Source organism: Dermacentor andersoni, chromosome 9 (assembly GCF_023375885.2).
Source record: "Dermacentor andersoni chromosome 9, qqDerAnde1_hic_scaffold, whole genome shotgun sequence".
NCBI classification, from domain to species: Eukaryota; Metazoa; Arthropoda; class Arachnida; order Ixodida; family Ixodidae; genus Dermacentor; species Dermacentor andersoni.
The window spans coordinates 10,057,044-10,071,081 of NC_092822.1; the positions used below are offsets into that span (position 1 = coordinate 10,057,044).

At 48.2% G+C, this 14,038-nt stretch overlaps 1 protein-coding gene across 1 annotated transcript in view; it reads left to right on the forward strand.

Moving 5' to 3' along the window:
• The window catches only part of LOC126527018 (uncharacterized), a 164,596-nt gene that overhangs the window by 30,721 nt on the left and 119,837 nt on the right, over positions 1-14,038 (forward strand). The window contains exon 2 of the mRNA XM_055068520.2: positions 10,871-10,963. Coding sequence (XP_054924495.1) covers positions 10,871-10,963 — 93 coding nt within the window. The remainder of the gene's footprint in view (positions 1-10,870; positions 10,964-14,038) is intronic.

Below are 14,038 nucleotides of genomic sequence, written 5' to 3' on the forward strand. Positions count from 1 at the left end.
GCCGTGCACGAAGCATTTCTTCCGCGACTATCCATTCCAAATTCAGGAAGGAGGTGAACCACGCGCTTCGCTTCCAAGGCCCGCCGGGGGCGGCTGATGCCTAATGCATAAAGCGCGCGAGGTAGCTTGTGTCTTTCTCGCCGCCGTACATGCAGCCGGATTATTTCTCGCAGCAGAAAGCGAGCGACGATCGCAACGCGGCACGACGGTCATGTCTCGCGCAGACCGCACAGCGAGCTATTCCCACGCGCACCAAAGGGCTCGCAGACGGTGTCGTCGTCTTCGGTGCGCTGCGAAGGAAATGCCTTCTCGGGTTCGCAGTGCAGGCATGCGCGATGCGCCAAGAACGCGACGGGGCTGCCTCTCTGTTGGTGGCGGCGGTGGGTAGTAGCGTGTAGCGCCGAGGCGATGCCGACTGAGACGCGGATCTTCTTCGCCTCTGCCTAACCTGGCGACGACCCGTGCATTCAAATGGGGCGCCGCGGAATACAATGGGCCAGACAACCGCAGGCGGGCAACTTACACCTCGCAAGGAAAACCCCGCAGCACGTGGCACCTCTCCTTCCCGTCGCCTTTGGACTCAGTCGACGTTCCGATTTGCACGCAGTGTTGTGAACGCTAAGCGAAAGGTCGCAGTGCCGTACTTTCGCACCGCATACCCGTGCCGTGTGTGTTAGTGCCACTGTTTCCAAATTCTGTTAAATATGGGAATTCAAGACGAAACGAAAATTTTCGCTGGCTGATTCGTGTAAGCTCAGCATACGTAAAGAACCTGGAAATAATCGCTAATATTATAATGAAATTTATTGATAAGCTGAGTTCACGTACTGCGTCTGTAGAAATAAATCTTGTCAGTGTAATAGGCATGTTCGCTTACTAGGAAAGCCACGAAAACGTTATTGCAGTACCTCAAGTGGCCAGGTCTTAGTGACTGTTTAGACTCGGTGCGCACCTTCAAATATGCGCGAAACTGTGCTCTCTCTCGCTCTCTCTCGTTTCATCCCTATGTCCCCTTCCCCCAGTGCAGGTAGAAAACCGGACGTGCGTCTGGTCAACCTCCCTGCCTTTCCTCTCTTCTGTTTCTGACTAAGACTCTTCTGTTTTGCCAGCTATGCTACCATGGAGACTATGGTAGAATTTATTGGCATCCGACGTAGCTTTGTCACACAGTGCTTAGAAGGTGCTTTGTGGCAAAACGGCGCGTGGAGCCCGGATACATCTTGTCGTTACTTCAGGGGGAAATATTTAAAAAGTGGTGCTAGTCAGTGGGCATACAAGCCACATATGCTGCACAATGCGGTCCCAACCCAGCGACTCTTGAAGCATTTTACTGACGTCGAAACTTGAATTGAAAGTGTATTTCCTTGCCTCCAAATAATACCGCTATAGCGGGCTGTCTTGTCACCTTCCTTTCCTGAGACGGCAATCACAATCTTGAAACTGCATTTGCTGTGTTCGTAAAAGTCATCGTTGTTATTGTGTCGTCGGGCCAACTACTTAGTTTCAACCTCGCAATATGGTGAAGAACAAAGAGACTTTGCTCTGTCGTTGGGATTCGAACTCAGGTCAAGTTCGCACTGTTTAACTTACGTTATAACTTGTATATAACCTTGCGCTATTGTTTGCGGTGCCCATGTCATGGGATGTGTAGCACGGGAGCATGTTTCTTGTACCACTATAAGTTGTGGTTATGCTTCCCAGCTGTTAACATTAATTTGTGATCATGCTGCCCAGCTGTTAACATATTTGCTCTTGTATTTATTATCTGCAGACATGTCACAGTTTTGATTTAGAGTAGTCTTCCTTGCATATTTAGTACTGCTTCCTTATTATTTTAGGTTTGCTTGTTTTATTTCTTGTGACTATACGCATTTGTGGTAGGAGGCACGTACAGGCACAACCAAGCCACTTTTGCGCGGCCTTTTGTCTGTGCTCCTGGCATATGTACCCGCAATGTCAACTAAAATTTGATTTGATGTCCCTTCGACAACGTGTGATTCGGAGTTGGACACGCAAACTACTTGCGTGACACAGATGGCGTCTGTGCGTGTATTTGGGAGGCCACAAAGGCAACCCTTACAAAAGTTAAACATGACGTTCAGTTTCCTCTCAACAGAAACTCTACAAGCAGTAATGAACAATCAATGAAAACCCCATGGAATTCATATAACGATTTTTGTAAGGAAATTGTACAGTGGACAAAGACATTGTCCTATATTCGTCGCAACGACGTTGTTGAGATGAAGGTGGCCGGTGTCGGCTATTCGAATCGCTCAAGTCTTCTGATTGTGTGTCTGTGCGCGTGCATGTGTGTATGTGCGTGCGTGCGTGCGTGCGTGTTTTTTTTTTTTTTTGCTTATGTAACTTTATGTAAATACTACCCCGTGATTCACTAAGAAAAGTTCGCAAACGCCGAGTAAATCAGTAACAAGCTTTGTTTATGAGCCCGCTAGTGTTTCTGAACCTGTTGAGCTTGGGAAATTCGACACTGCCCCATATAATGCCATAAAACAAACTGCACGAACGTAAACGGCAGAAATAAGAGGAAAATAAACGTCACCGTGACGTTGCCCCCAGGCGATGAGGAGAGTGCCGTTAGGGTGCGTGCACATCGTTGACTTTCTGCGCCGCTCCTTTCTGTTTTTACGTGTCGTGCCTTACATTGGGGATAGTGCGTGTTTACCTTCGCAACTGCCGTTGTTGCGTTGTAATGCCTACACCTGGTATCGCGTCAAGCGCCTGGCTTCCAAAACCCGAGACTTATGCATGTAAGCGCATATGTGCTGTGGTAAAAAATACGGCGGGTGTTCAGATTTTATACCTTCTTTCAGATGAATAGCAGAAGAACTTCCGCGTCTGAAATTTATTGGTTTCAATTTATTATGGAAAATTTACAACGCCCGAACGTATCTGGTGTTACCTGGTGCATTTTGCAGCGTTGTCTACTTATGGCCCTCGAAAGCAGACGACGCGTGGACGCGGACTGGGCAATGGAGCTCTGGCTGTTTGCAAATGTCGCAAAGAGGCACTGTGCGCAGTCAGAGACTGTAACTTCGTAATTGAGTGCCCTCCTCTGCCGTGGGAGGTCATCGGTTTCAAACCTGTTGAGGCCGGTCACAGACTGCTGGTTAGTAAAAGCGTCCCCTGGCTCAACACTGTGCTAACTTTGAAGGGCAACTACTTGGGGATCAGACATTGATTAAACAGTGATTAAATTCTCTTATTAAAAAAAGACGCAACATGTCAGACTGCACAGTAAGCCGATATTTAATTTCTCTGTAACTATAAAGAATCACTGCATGATGCAGAAAGCGTCACCCTACCTCCATGACCTAATGTCACTTGTATCTGCAGCTCCTCGGAGTAAAGTTATGTAACTTTGACACATCTGTCGACAGTCCATCTTAATTCCTGGCTAAAGAGGCGCTGTTATGCCTGGGCTCTCCCGATCGGCTGACGTGAGCTCGAGCTTTCATTTCTTTTTTTTTTCAACGCGCTGCACCGTTCTATCGAGACGTTGAGACGAGGCGGAAGGTGTCGTCGCGTGCAATACGCACCTGTGCGGCTGCGACGAGCCACCGACGCGGCGGCTGGATTCCCGCCAGGCACTCGCCGCACGTGAGTCATCGCGGCCAGCGCGCGTGCCCGCACGCACAAAACAAGCGCACCAACACGCGCCTCGCTCCACGCTCCCTCCTCCACAGCGCGACATTCCCGAGCGCCGCCGCCGCGGCTGCGCCGAAGGGCGCGTACGGGTTGGGAGGAGACGGTGTATTAGGCCTGCCCGGCAGCTGTCCCAGCGTTGTGCCTGTGTGATGCGCGGGGAGTCCGCGCGGCGTTCGCTGTTTGCAGCCGAGCGTGCAATCTGCGAGAAATGTGCGCCGCGAAGAGTTTACGTTAGTGCGCGCAGTTAAGCGGGAAGCACGCATGCGCATCCGATCCGCCGGACTAGGAATGATGGATGCTCGGGCTTGGAACCTGTTGGAAACTGGTTGTAAACTCGCGGAATGCAGTCGTACCATGGCATAAATTCAATAGCGAACAATTCCGAAACTATTCTAATTGCGTTGTCTCGTTTACAGGATCACGTGCACTTGTAACAGTGGACCGTTTCAGACTGCAAGGCGTACACTTGGGACTAGTCCGCGCTTGGAAACAGGCTACAGAGAGTCTCCACGTTGCACTTTCATGTAATTACGCGTAACGGGCGTTCTAATCGCTTATTTCTGGTTCGCGTCTCAAGTTATGCTGAACTTTGGCTGCGCTTTGTGGTACGACTAGTCGTATACCAACGATGCACCCAAGAAGTTTTTGACGAGTTTCCCGAGGCTTGCCGGCTTTCATGGTTTTTACGTGCCTCTTTTCTTCAGTGACTAAGGACAACTTACCTGGTGTTGGGCGAACGCTGATCATCATCAAGGACAACTTGGTAACGTTGATGGAAGAATGTAATTTAGGGTATACTCTCAAGGCTTTGGCTACGAATGCCGGCTTTTCGCCGATAGGACCGTATACGCGAGCCTCGAAGGTCATGCACTCAAACAACGTTATGAAAGATTCATCCGACTGAGCTACAGAATCGAAAAGCAAAAGCACTCGTGTACTCGTGTTTAGGTGGGGTGTTAGTTAACTCGAAATGGTCCGGATTTATGCAAAGCCTTACACAGCGCAGCCTACATCATGGCATGTTTTGAGACAAAACAAACAAACAGATTGTGCATTCAATAAACGGTTGGTAGCCTGCTCTCTGTCCTATCTCTCTCTTTATCCTTCTTGTTGAATTTGGCGCAGTACATTAATTTCTCTGTGAGGTCATCAGCAGACTTGGATGTGGACTAAGTATGAGGCATAGTCGAAAAAAAAAAGAAGGAAATACTGAGGTTCTCCATATTAAAATTACTTTCTGACTATAAAAGACTCCGTGATGGGGCGCTCCGGGTTAATTTTGACCACCCGAGGTTTTTTAACCTGCACCTAAATCTAAGTACCCGAGCGTGTTTGCATTCCACCCACATCGGAATACGGTCGCCGCAGTAGCTCTGCAGCGCTACGCCATAAATCACGTAAGCCACCGCGGCTGATGTACGAATGCTATAGCATCGAGAGGGCCTGGCGGCGCCAAAGAGTGGCGCGTGATGTCCCTAATGTCACCCCGCGTACAGTGACAGGGACCGTAAAATGCCGTACGAGGAAGCGTGGGCTTACGGGAGACGACGCCAGCCGCCTGAACGGCTTGCAAACGCAGCCGTCGCTGTGTGTACAGACGGGAAGGAAGCTGGCGGCCTGCGGACTTGTTTACCCGACTCAAGCGGCAGCGAGCACTCGGCTTAGAGCCCTGCCTGCCGAGATCTCTTCGGCGGCGTGTGCGCGTGCGTGTGTGGCTTGCACTTGTCGCGAGCCGCCCGAGAGTGCTGCTCGCGCATATCGGCGATGGCAGCGTCGGCCGGCGTGCCACCTCGCTTTCACCGAGCGCTTCCGCGCTGCTTAGGCGGGATAACAGACAATGCCAGAAGGTGCCGCCCTGCGCACAAGTTGTCCAAATTGAATTTTGTCTCTGATTGAACTATCAATTAACGTATTAATTAAGACACGGTAAATTAAGAAAAAAATTAGTTATGACCCTCGAATCCATGACCTTTGGCGAGAGTCGAACCAACGCCATTTGGTGTTAATGAGGGCAAGATTAATTAAGGCCTAGTTAATGTAAAGTTAATTAAGGCACTGGAACCCACGACCTTTGGTGGGAGAAAACAAGTAATTGAAGTAACAACGCATTCGAATTAAAATGTCAAGTAATTTAGTGAATGTTTCGTGAGCGCGCAGGCTTTCGCCTTCGTCCTCTTTAGCGTATGCTAAAGTGGCTGTCAACCTCTTTTTGCGAGGCTGGTGCCGCTGACAGTATTCCTGCCGGATGGCTAAATTCACATATTGCGTGACTTCTATTTCGAGGTAACAATATGCCCTACAAAGATGTTAATGAAAAAGAAGTAGTTTTGGGATATTAGTCTTCCTGAAATATACATTTCGTGGCCGCGACCATGAATACTGTGTTGCCAACAAAATCGCTTTTTTATCTTCGGGCGATGTTTTTCGCTTCCTATGTTTCCTTTAAATCATCCTTGAAATGACTGGTATATACTATGTCAATTCGACAGGTAGGCGCTGGCACGAAATGGATGTGGCGCCAAGCATTAACACAGGCCACGCGTGGAAGGGTCACCGTATAAGGGCGCGTGGCTTCAACATCGCCATTCGTGTCTCCAAAATGCGTTCAAGTGACGTTCATGGCGCCTGGATAGGAATGCGGTGTTACATACCTTGCATTTTTCTCTCAAAACAGTATAAAAATAATTTTGCTCCTTCTGATCACCTGTTCTTAATGAAATTCTGCAGAAAGATCACGTTTTATGTTCCGGGCCATCTAATGTAATAATTTACACAGTTAATTAGTTTGTTTCTGAGAAAAGAAAGCCACGAAGTTGCCTTGGCTTATGGCGAAAGCAGAGCCCTGCCGAGACGGCGCTAGCATAAGCTTGTTTCGCCGCCTACCGAGACGGCCGCTTCGGAAAGCAGCCATTCTGGTAGTGCTGTTGCGTGTTTCTGAGAAGCGGGAAACATGCGGCAGCCTGCCCGGAACGGCTTTGGCAGCTGCCAATAGGTGGCGAAACAAGTTTATGCTAGCAATGGCTTGGTAGCAGCTTTATCCGCAATTCTTTTTGCTTGCGAACTACTATCAACTATCAGTTCATCAACTAGTTCCAACTATCATAGTGAGCACTCCGCAAGATAATATTCACCCATCTGCAATATATTCATAAGTGGAGGGCAGCGGTAACAGCAACATTATTTTCTCTGATTGTAAGAGAAAAAAAATCACCGACGATGAGGATACTCCCTAATGCGAAATTTGAGCGCGTCTGTATACTAGTTTACATTCCGCGATGTATTGGCTGGCGCGGACAATAAGTCTCGTGTGGCACGTTGCAAATGGAGCGAAGTTCGGCGAAACTGCATCGCTAATCTGGAGATCGAGAGAGCCAGCGCGTGGCTGACGCGTGGGCGCGATTCACAGCAGCCGCCGCCGACAGACCTCCCATACGGTGCGCGTTAATCTGGCGCCATCTCGTAGCCACCGCCGCCGCAGTATACGCTTTTCTTCTCACGCTTTCGCCATAGCCTCCTCCGCTTTCCGCCTCACGGTGCCGCTACAGCCTCCTTTCCGCTTTCCTACTCGCGTCTTTCGTCCCCCGCTTCGCTCCGTGTTCGCTTTCATCTTTCGCTGAGCGCGTTCGCTCGGTTACGCCGAGGTACGACGCCGAGGCACGCCGACGCTCGTCGCAGGAACGGGCGCCTAAGAGCTGCGCTCTAAAACGTGTGTTCCTGTATGAACAGGTTACAATCGGCTAACAGTTCACGCCACTCAAGAGTAGCATGAGAACTTGTGAGATCGTTTGCGGCAACAGCTTCAGCATAGGGTCAGTTTCATAACAGAAAAGCAAGCATTGCCTCAGACACGACGCTCACGACTGCCGACCACTGTACACTCTCACCCCGCCCCCCACCCCCGTTCCCCGCTATGGCCACATTGTTGATACGTTCACTTCATTTCTCCTGTTGAGAGACGGATAACGAGCGTCCTTAAATCTGCAGTTTAAGAGCACGACAGAACTGCACATTCAGGACTGGACTGACCAAAACGTGGTTTGCGAGCGTCGTGGCGTCGTCTGCTCTTGCTGTGTGCACACTGACAAATTGGTGTTGGCAACGATTGATTGCTCGAAGGCTTATTTCAATCCAGTCCAATCCAGTTTATGTGCATAATGCGCGGAAACGTGGTCAGAAAGCAGTGTAACATTGGTGAAACGAATGTCCCGCGTTTGTTTCAAGTGCAGTGCAAAAGACAAGTTCACTTGTCGAAACGTTGGCTCCCGCTTTTATCTTGTTTTAGTGTTTTTCTCATTGTAGTTTGCGAATACATTTAATCATTATAATAGTGTAAACGCAGATAATTGGTAGCTCTATGAACTATAAGGAACAACTGAAATCAAGAATAGAAAAAAATTGATCGGAGAATACCCGTACGGATACACAGGGTTCTATAGAAAAATGCGTGGGGAAGCTTATAATAAGGGTGGGCCAAATGAAATTTGGGGCTAGGTCAACCTAAATTTGGGGGTGGGCCAACTTGAAAGTCCGCCGTGAGCAAAGATAAATTTGTGGTGGTGGGCCAACATGAAATTTGTGGGTGGGCCGACTTGAAGTTTGTCGATGGGCCGACGTCAAATTTATTGGTGGGCCGACTTGAAATTTGGGGGTATGCTTACGCATACTTAAACAACTCCAGTGGAGTTTCTGCATACTTTTTTCCTTGCGACGGTAAACTGTAGCTTTTGGCAGAGGCCCACAGTTGTATCCTCACGAGCTAGCTATGTAAATTCATGTAACATTACAGTTCACTGTTGTATCAACGTTACTTGAGTTGGATTTTGAACAGTTTAGTCGGAAGGAAGTAGTCCTACCATTGTTAAAGCTTGAGTATTTGTATGTCAATATATTGTCTGTCTCTGAGTATAATAGTGTTTGAAACACGGAAACAATGTTTTCTGTTAAGTGAAAAGATCTTTTATATCTGGCACGCAACAATAATTCATTGTAGACAAAATTACGTAATATTAACGTTGTGTGCTCTGTAGGTCAGCCCACCAGTCAGCAGTTGGAATTCGCCGGCTAGTGCCTTGAATCTGCTGGGTACTAATTGATCTAATTTTGATCTAATTGATCTAATTTGCGTGTAATTTTGCTGAAGAGTGTAGTGGCTGTACACCCATCTTGGCATCCTTCACAGTGGGTGTTAAATGAGGAAAAATAAATGCAGGGTATAGATGGCACCCTTTTGTTGTGGTGTTTTTATAACACTCTGCAGTTCTAATTGATCTAATTTTGATCTAATTGATCTACTTGATCTAATTTGGATATAATTTTGGTTAAGAGTGTAGCGGCTGTTCACCCATCTTGGCACCCTTCACAGTAAGTGTTAAAGCAGGAAAAATAAATGAAGGGTATATATAGGTGGCACCATTTTGTTGGGGTGTTTTTATAACACCCTGCAGTTTCTTTACATACGCTTTTAAAGCGGTTGCATCCCTTTGGGGTGTTTATTTGTCCCACAACAATAATCGTCATCTGCCTTGCCTGCGTTTCATTTCTGGAAAACTCGGCGCTCGCTACTTTCCTGTAGAGAATGCTGTGTCACGCTGATAACGCGCAAGCCGTTAGTGACTGTAAGTACCGGGCTCGCAGCGTTAAAGAAAGGAAATGCGGACAAGACAGATGACGATTATTGTTGTGGGACAAGTCCCAAATGGCGTAATTTTTTTAAAGAGTGTAGGCAGCCTTGTTGTAGCTTGCGCAAAAAGGGCCTTATAAAATGGGTGCTAATTTACACCCTTAAGATGTCGTCCCTGCGATACGCCTGTTTGCCCCCTTTTGGGTGTAAAACCTCTTACTGTTTAGGTGCGCATCGGCGATCGAATTCTTCCTCATGCTGTCTCGCCGCCGCCGCGTCAGTTTATTTAAGAAAGGGCTGCGCACACTTGTTATCGCTGTGGAAGTGATGCGAGTAGACTCGTTGCGCATATTGCGCCGAGGGTTGCTTCTGTAAACACCATCCGGCTGAGGCAGCCCGGTACGTAGAGTAGCTGGCTTCCGTCAGGACCCTGGTGGCCAAACACTGAAATTTGTTATTGCTTCGTTTATTATGGCGGTGTCCCACGCTAACAGTGCGGGCAACGATGAATTTTCTGCTCAGCACAGGACTGTACTCAAGACTGTGATTGCTAAGTATGGCGATGCTGCGTTCGTTGCACTGCTATTCTTGCCCTTGTGATGCTCCGTCCCCGTGTGCAGAGTAGCCATAAAGGAAAGGCTTCTCTTGTTTATTAAAGTGACCGACAGTCCGGTATACTATAACAGCTACACATGTCTGCAGTACAGCGATGCATTGGATGGTAAAATAAATCTTAAGTAAGCGTCGATTATAAAGGCACTGCAGGAAGCCCGGAAGGAACGTCAAATACGGTGCAGACAAAGTGTTCAAATAGCCGTCGTCGGGAGTGGCAAGACCGGTACTTAGGCTTCCTGCTGATGGCGTGTACAGATCATTTCGATATTCGTTCATCTCTACGTTTTCTTGTGTACGCGTGCGTGTGTTGTTCGTGCAAACTAGGTGGGCGTATACTTACAAAGGCGTTGTGAAAGCCAAATGAAGCTCAGTTTTAACTAGAGTTTTTGACTGGCTCAGTCTCAGAAGACTGGTTTAGGAACTGTCCTCCAAGGCGGCACTTGGAGGACGTTTCGGCCAGGGGGGCCGAGCGACGGCTGCCCGTCGCCCCGCAGGTTATCTGCCTATACAGCGTTCAACGAGCCTTTTCCGCCCTTATGCTGATCGCAACACATTCCTGCCGACAACAGCAATAAATAAATAAATAAATAAATAAATAAATAAATAAATAAATAAATAAATAAATAAATTTACGTTTTATTCATGCGGATAGAATCTTCAGCAGCAAATTAGTCCGGCCCTCCAAGACAATCCTAGTGCCTCATACTGTCCCTCGACAAATATAATTGCTCTCGTAACGCCGAGCCTGCGGCAAGTGAGAGAACGAGGATAACAGGTCTTGAAAACAGGTCGGTTACTGCAATGAAGACGTACTTGAAGCGATGTAATTGTGCGCCGCTAACTAAATCCTGACAATACCGCTGGCTTCGCAAATTGTGCTGTTTTACTCCGATTCCATGTAATTAAAGTGTAGAGGGCAGTATTTCCTGCTCGTTTCTTAATTGACAGCGGTGGCTTTTTCTCGCGCAGAGTGTCGTTCGGCAGCCTCAAGGGCTCCATGGTGGAGACGCTCGTGTACCAGGACCAAGGACCCGCCCATGAACTGGCACCACTTCTCAATGGGTGAGCGGGCTCTCCGTCGAGGTTGACACGGTTGCCGCGCATCCGTGAGGTAAAAGAACGAAATAATCTTTAGCCAGCAAGAAGCACAAGAGGGAAAAGGAACGGGGCTCATAAAAAGCTGCAGCGTTTAAGCTCCGGTTAAAGGAGCACTGTGAGGCATATATTAGATTTTATAGAAAGTCTAGCACGTGTCTTTCGCACGTAAAAAGAAGGGATTGAGCAGATATTAAGGTTGAGGACCAAGTTATCTTAAATTGACATTAAGGTTGATCTGGATATGGCGGACCTGACGTTATCGACATAATCGGGACGTCGTAACACAGAGCATGAGTTGCTGATATCGTGTAATAGCAATAAGTTTAGGTATGATGATGTTGTTTAAAAGTAATAATAACGAGAGCGTTACGCGTGTTTCTTGTGATTCTGCTGTCGTGCTGCAGCAGCGGCAGCAATCGCAAGAATGGAGCAAGCTAGCCTATCATGACTCACGACATCACGATGCTTTTATCCCCTGTGTAACTAGACACAGGTTCCTAGAAACAAGTAGTACAGTAACTTATTTATAGAGTCAGAGCGTTTCCTCTGAATTTAGAGGGTTCGAAATTAAAAAAAAAAAACGAAAGGTTGACAAGCCGATAATGTCATGTCATGTCAGTACTACTTCAAGCCAGGTGATAAGCGTCTAAGTGAAGTAAGCCATGGTGAAGTATACATGTAGCTGTATCGGAGTCGGCGGGTACGCGCTTTGGGGAATGTCTTCTGAGGCGGATCGGAATCGGAAGAAGGTAACTGACTGATTGATCACTGATACCGTTGGTGACACTATTGTATAAACTCACTTTGTATGATAGCCTTATTACATAGAGATAGAAAGAGAGCGAGCGTCCAGTAGCATTCCATGTGCATATGGGCTCGGTTAACCTCTCCTGTCATTAAAATATTTCTCTCTGTTGACATTAGTCATCTAAATATGTAAAGCCGTAAGTCCACAGAGTCAAGGTTTTTCATAGGAAGTATTATGGGCTGCTTATGTAGACCGTTAAAAGCAATGTCTTGTGGTAGAGAGTTCGTGGGACGCAAGCACGCGAGTGACACCCACAATCCGCGTCACAGGGAAAAAAAGAAAAGAAAAACGTAACACAGGGAGAAAAAGAAAAGCCAGTTGAGTGGTCATATTGCTTTTGGAAATGTTTGAGCAAGCTGACAAAGGCACAGTGCTTGCGGATGGCACACGTACGCCGGGAGAAAACTTGCGCAGAAATTTTCGCGGCCAGCACTGCGGACCTAGTTTCCCGCAGAATGTTCCAAGGGATCCGTCCATCACGTGCTGCCATCAGTGCGCGCGTTTGAAATGCGGGCGCACGACACCGAGCGTAACGAATGACACGGTTTGTGTTACTCGCCGACGCGTGAGCAGCTGCTCGGCCATGTGTGCGGCCATTGCGCGCCCGGCGAGATGACCACGAGAATGGCAGGAAAACCGTCAAGGTTACCTGCACAGAGATATGCTCGAAGGAGGCCCATTTCTGGAGCCAGGAACGCGTCGTTGCTCGCGTTTTCTTCTATTTAGGAGGCACAATGTAACGCGCTCTTGCAGTGACACTGCCCCCATGTCTGTGCTTGTAGCTTACAGCGCGTTACCTATGCAAGTCCGTGTCCGCTTCTCTTATATACGTTCTAGTACTGGGCATGATTGGCCACCTCCGCGGCGAATGTCTTGTAATCGCGCCGATCGCCACCCCAAGTCATGGACGCTCGAACGCGGGCCTATGACGAAACGCTGTTATACGCAGGAGAACTTGTCCGAATTAGCGTTATGGATTTGTTCCTTTTTCATTTTTTAAACAGGAGCACTTGACTACGTGCATACCAGCTGCACGCTGAAAGATATCACAGTTCGGGCAAGACTCGAACCCAGGTCGCGAGCATTCTACCGCCAACCTTTACTAACCATGCAGATCGCAAAGCGAAATTGCACCCAAAGCGCCCGCCGCAGCGCATTGCTTCGCGCCGGAGATTTCTGAAGCCCGTCCACGCTTGCACTTGTATGCCACGTCGCCACGTCGCCACGTCGCGACCGCTAGTTGGCGCGCTGTGCTAAACCTCAGACGGCCGAGCATGCATAAAAGCACAAAAGCGCTCAAACGGCTGTTTGCCTTGAGCACTGCGATTGTTTCTGACCGCAGTTTGCCTTGAGCGCTGCGATGACTTTCAAAAATTTAGGAATCTGGAACAAAGCTAAAAGCATGATATTCAAGTCAGTCGACACACTATATGAGCGCGCCTGGTTATTTTGCACCACCAGACCTTCGTTTCGGCCACGTTCAAATCGTTATCGTTGGTGTGCTACCGCCTTCCTCGAACCAACGAGACGTGCTCACTTGTATCGACCGCACCACATTCCGGCCTGAAGCAATGCCGCTCTCTCACATTACTGCAGAGTCTGTAGTTCAGGCCATCTTAAATGCCTAGATTTCTCGTTACGGCGTACCACACACCCTAACGACATTCAGATGAAGACAATTTGACTTGTCCCTCTTTCAAGCTCTCTCCCGTCTTCTGGGTGTAACGCACATACGAACGACAGCTTATCACCCAAGTTCCACTGGCATGGCAGAACACTTCCACCGTCAACTGAAAGCAGCGCTTCGTGCCCATGACTTCATGATTCCATGGACTGATTTCATGATTCCATGATTCGCTTGCCTTTGGTTCTACTAGGTCTTCGCACAGCTCTGAAAGCAGATGCATAGTGTTCCTCAGCAGAACTCGTTTTCGGCACGACACTTCGCGTACCCTGTAAGTTCTTCGCCTCGGACCCGTCATCTGCTGACCTCTTACGCCGACCGCCATCGACCGTCATTGTATACAATGACCACTGTTATACCACCGCGGCTTCGTAACGACCGCAGAAACGTTTACATGAGCCCATTTTCATAGAAGACATCTATTTAACCGTCACGACGTTACTCACTCTCCTTTGCAAACTCCTTACGATGGTCCCTTCAAAGTCCCCAAGCGTGACGCCAAGTTTTTCACACTTGTCAGCGGACGCGAAGAGACAATTTCGGCCGA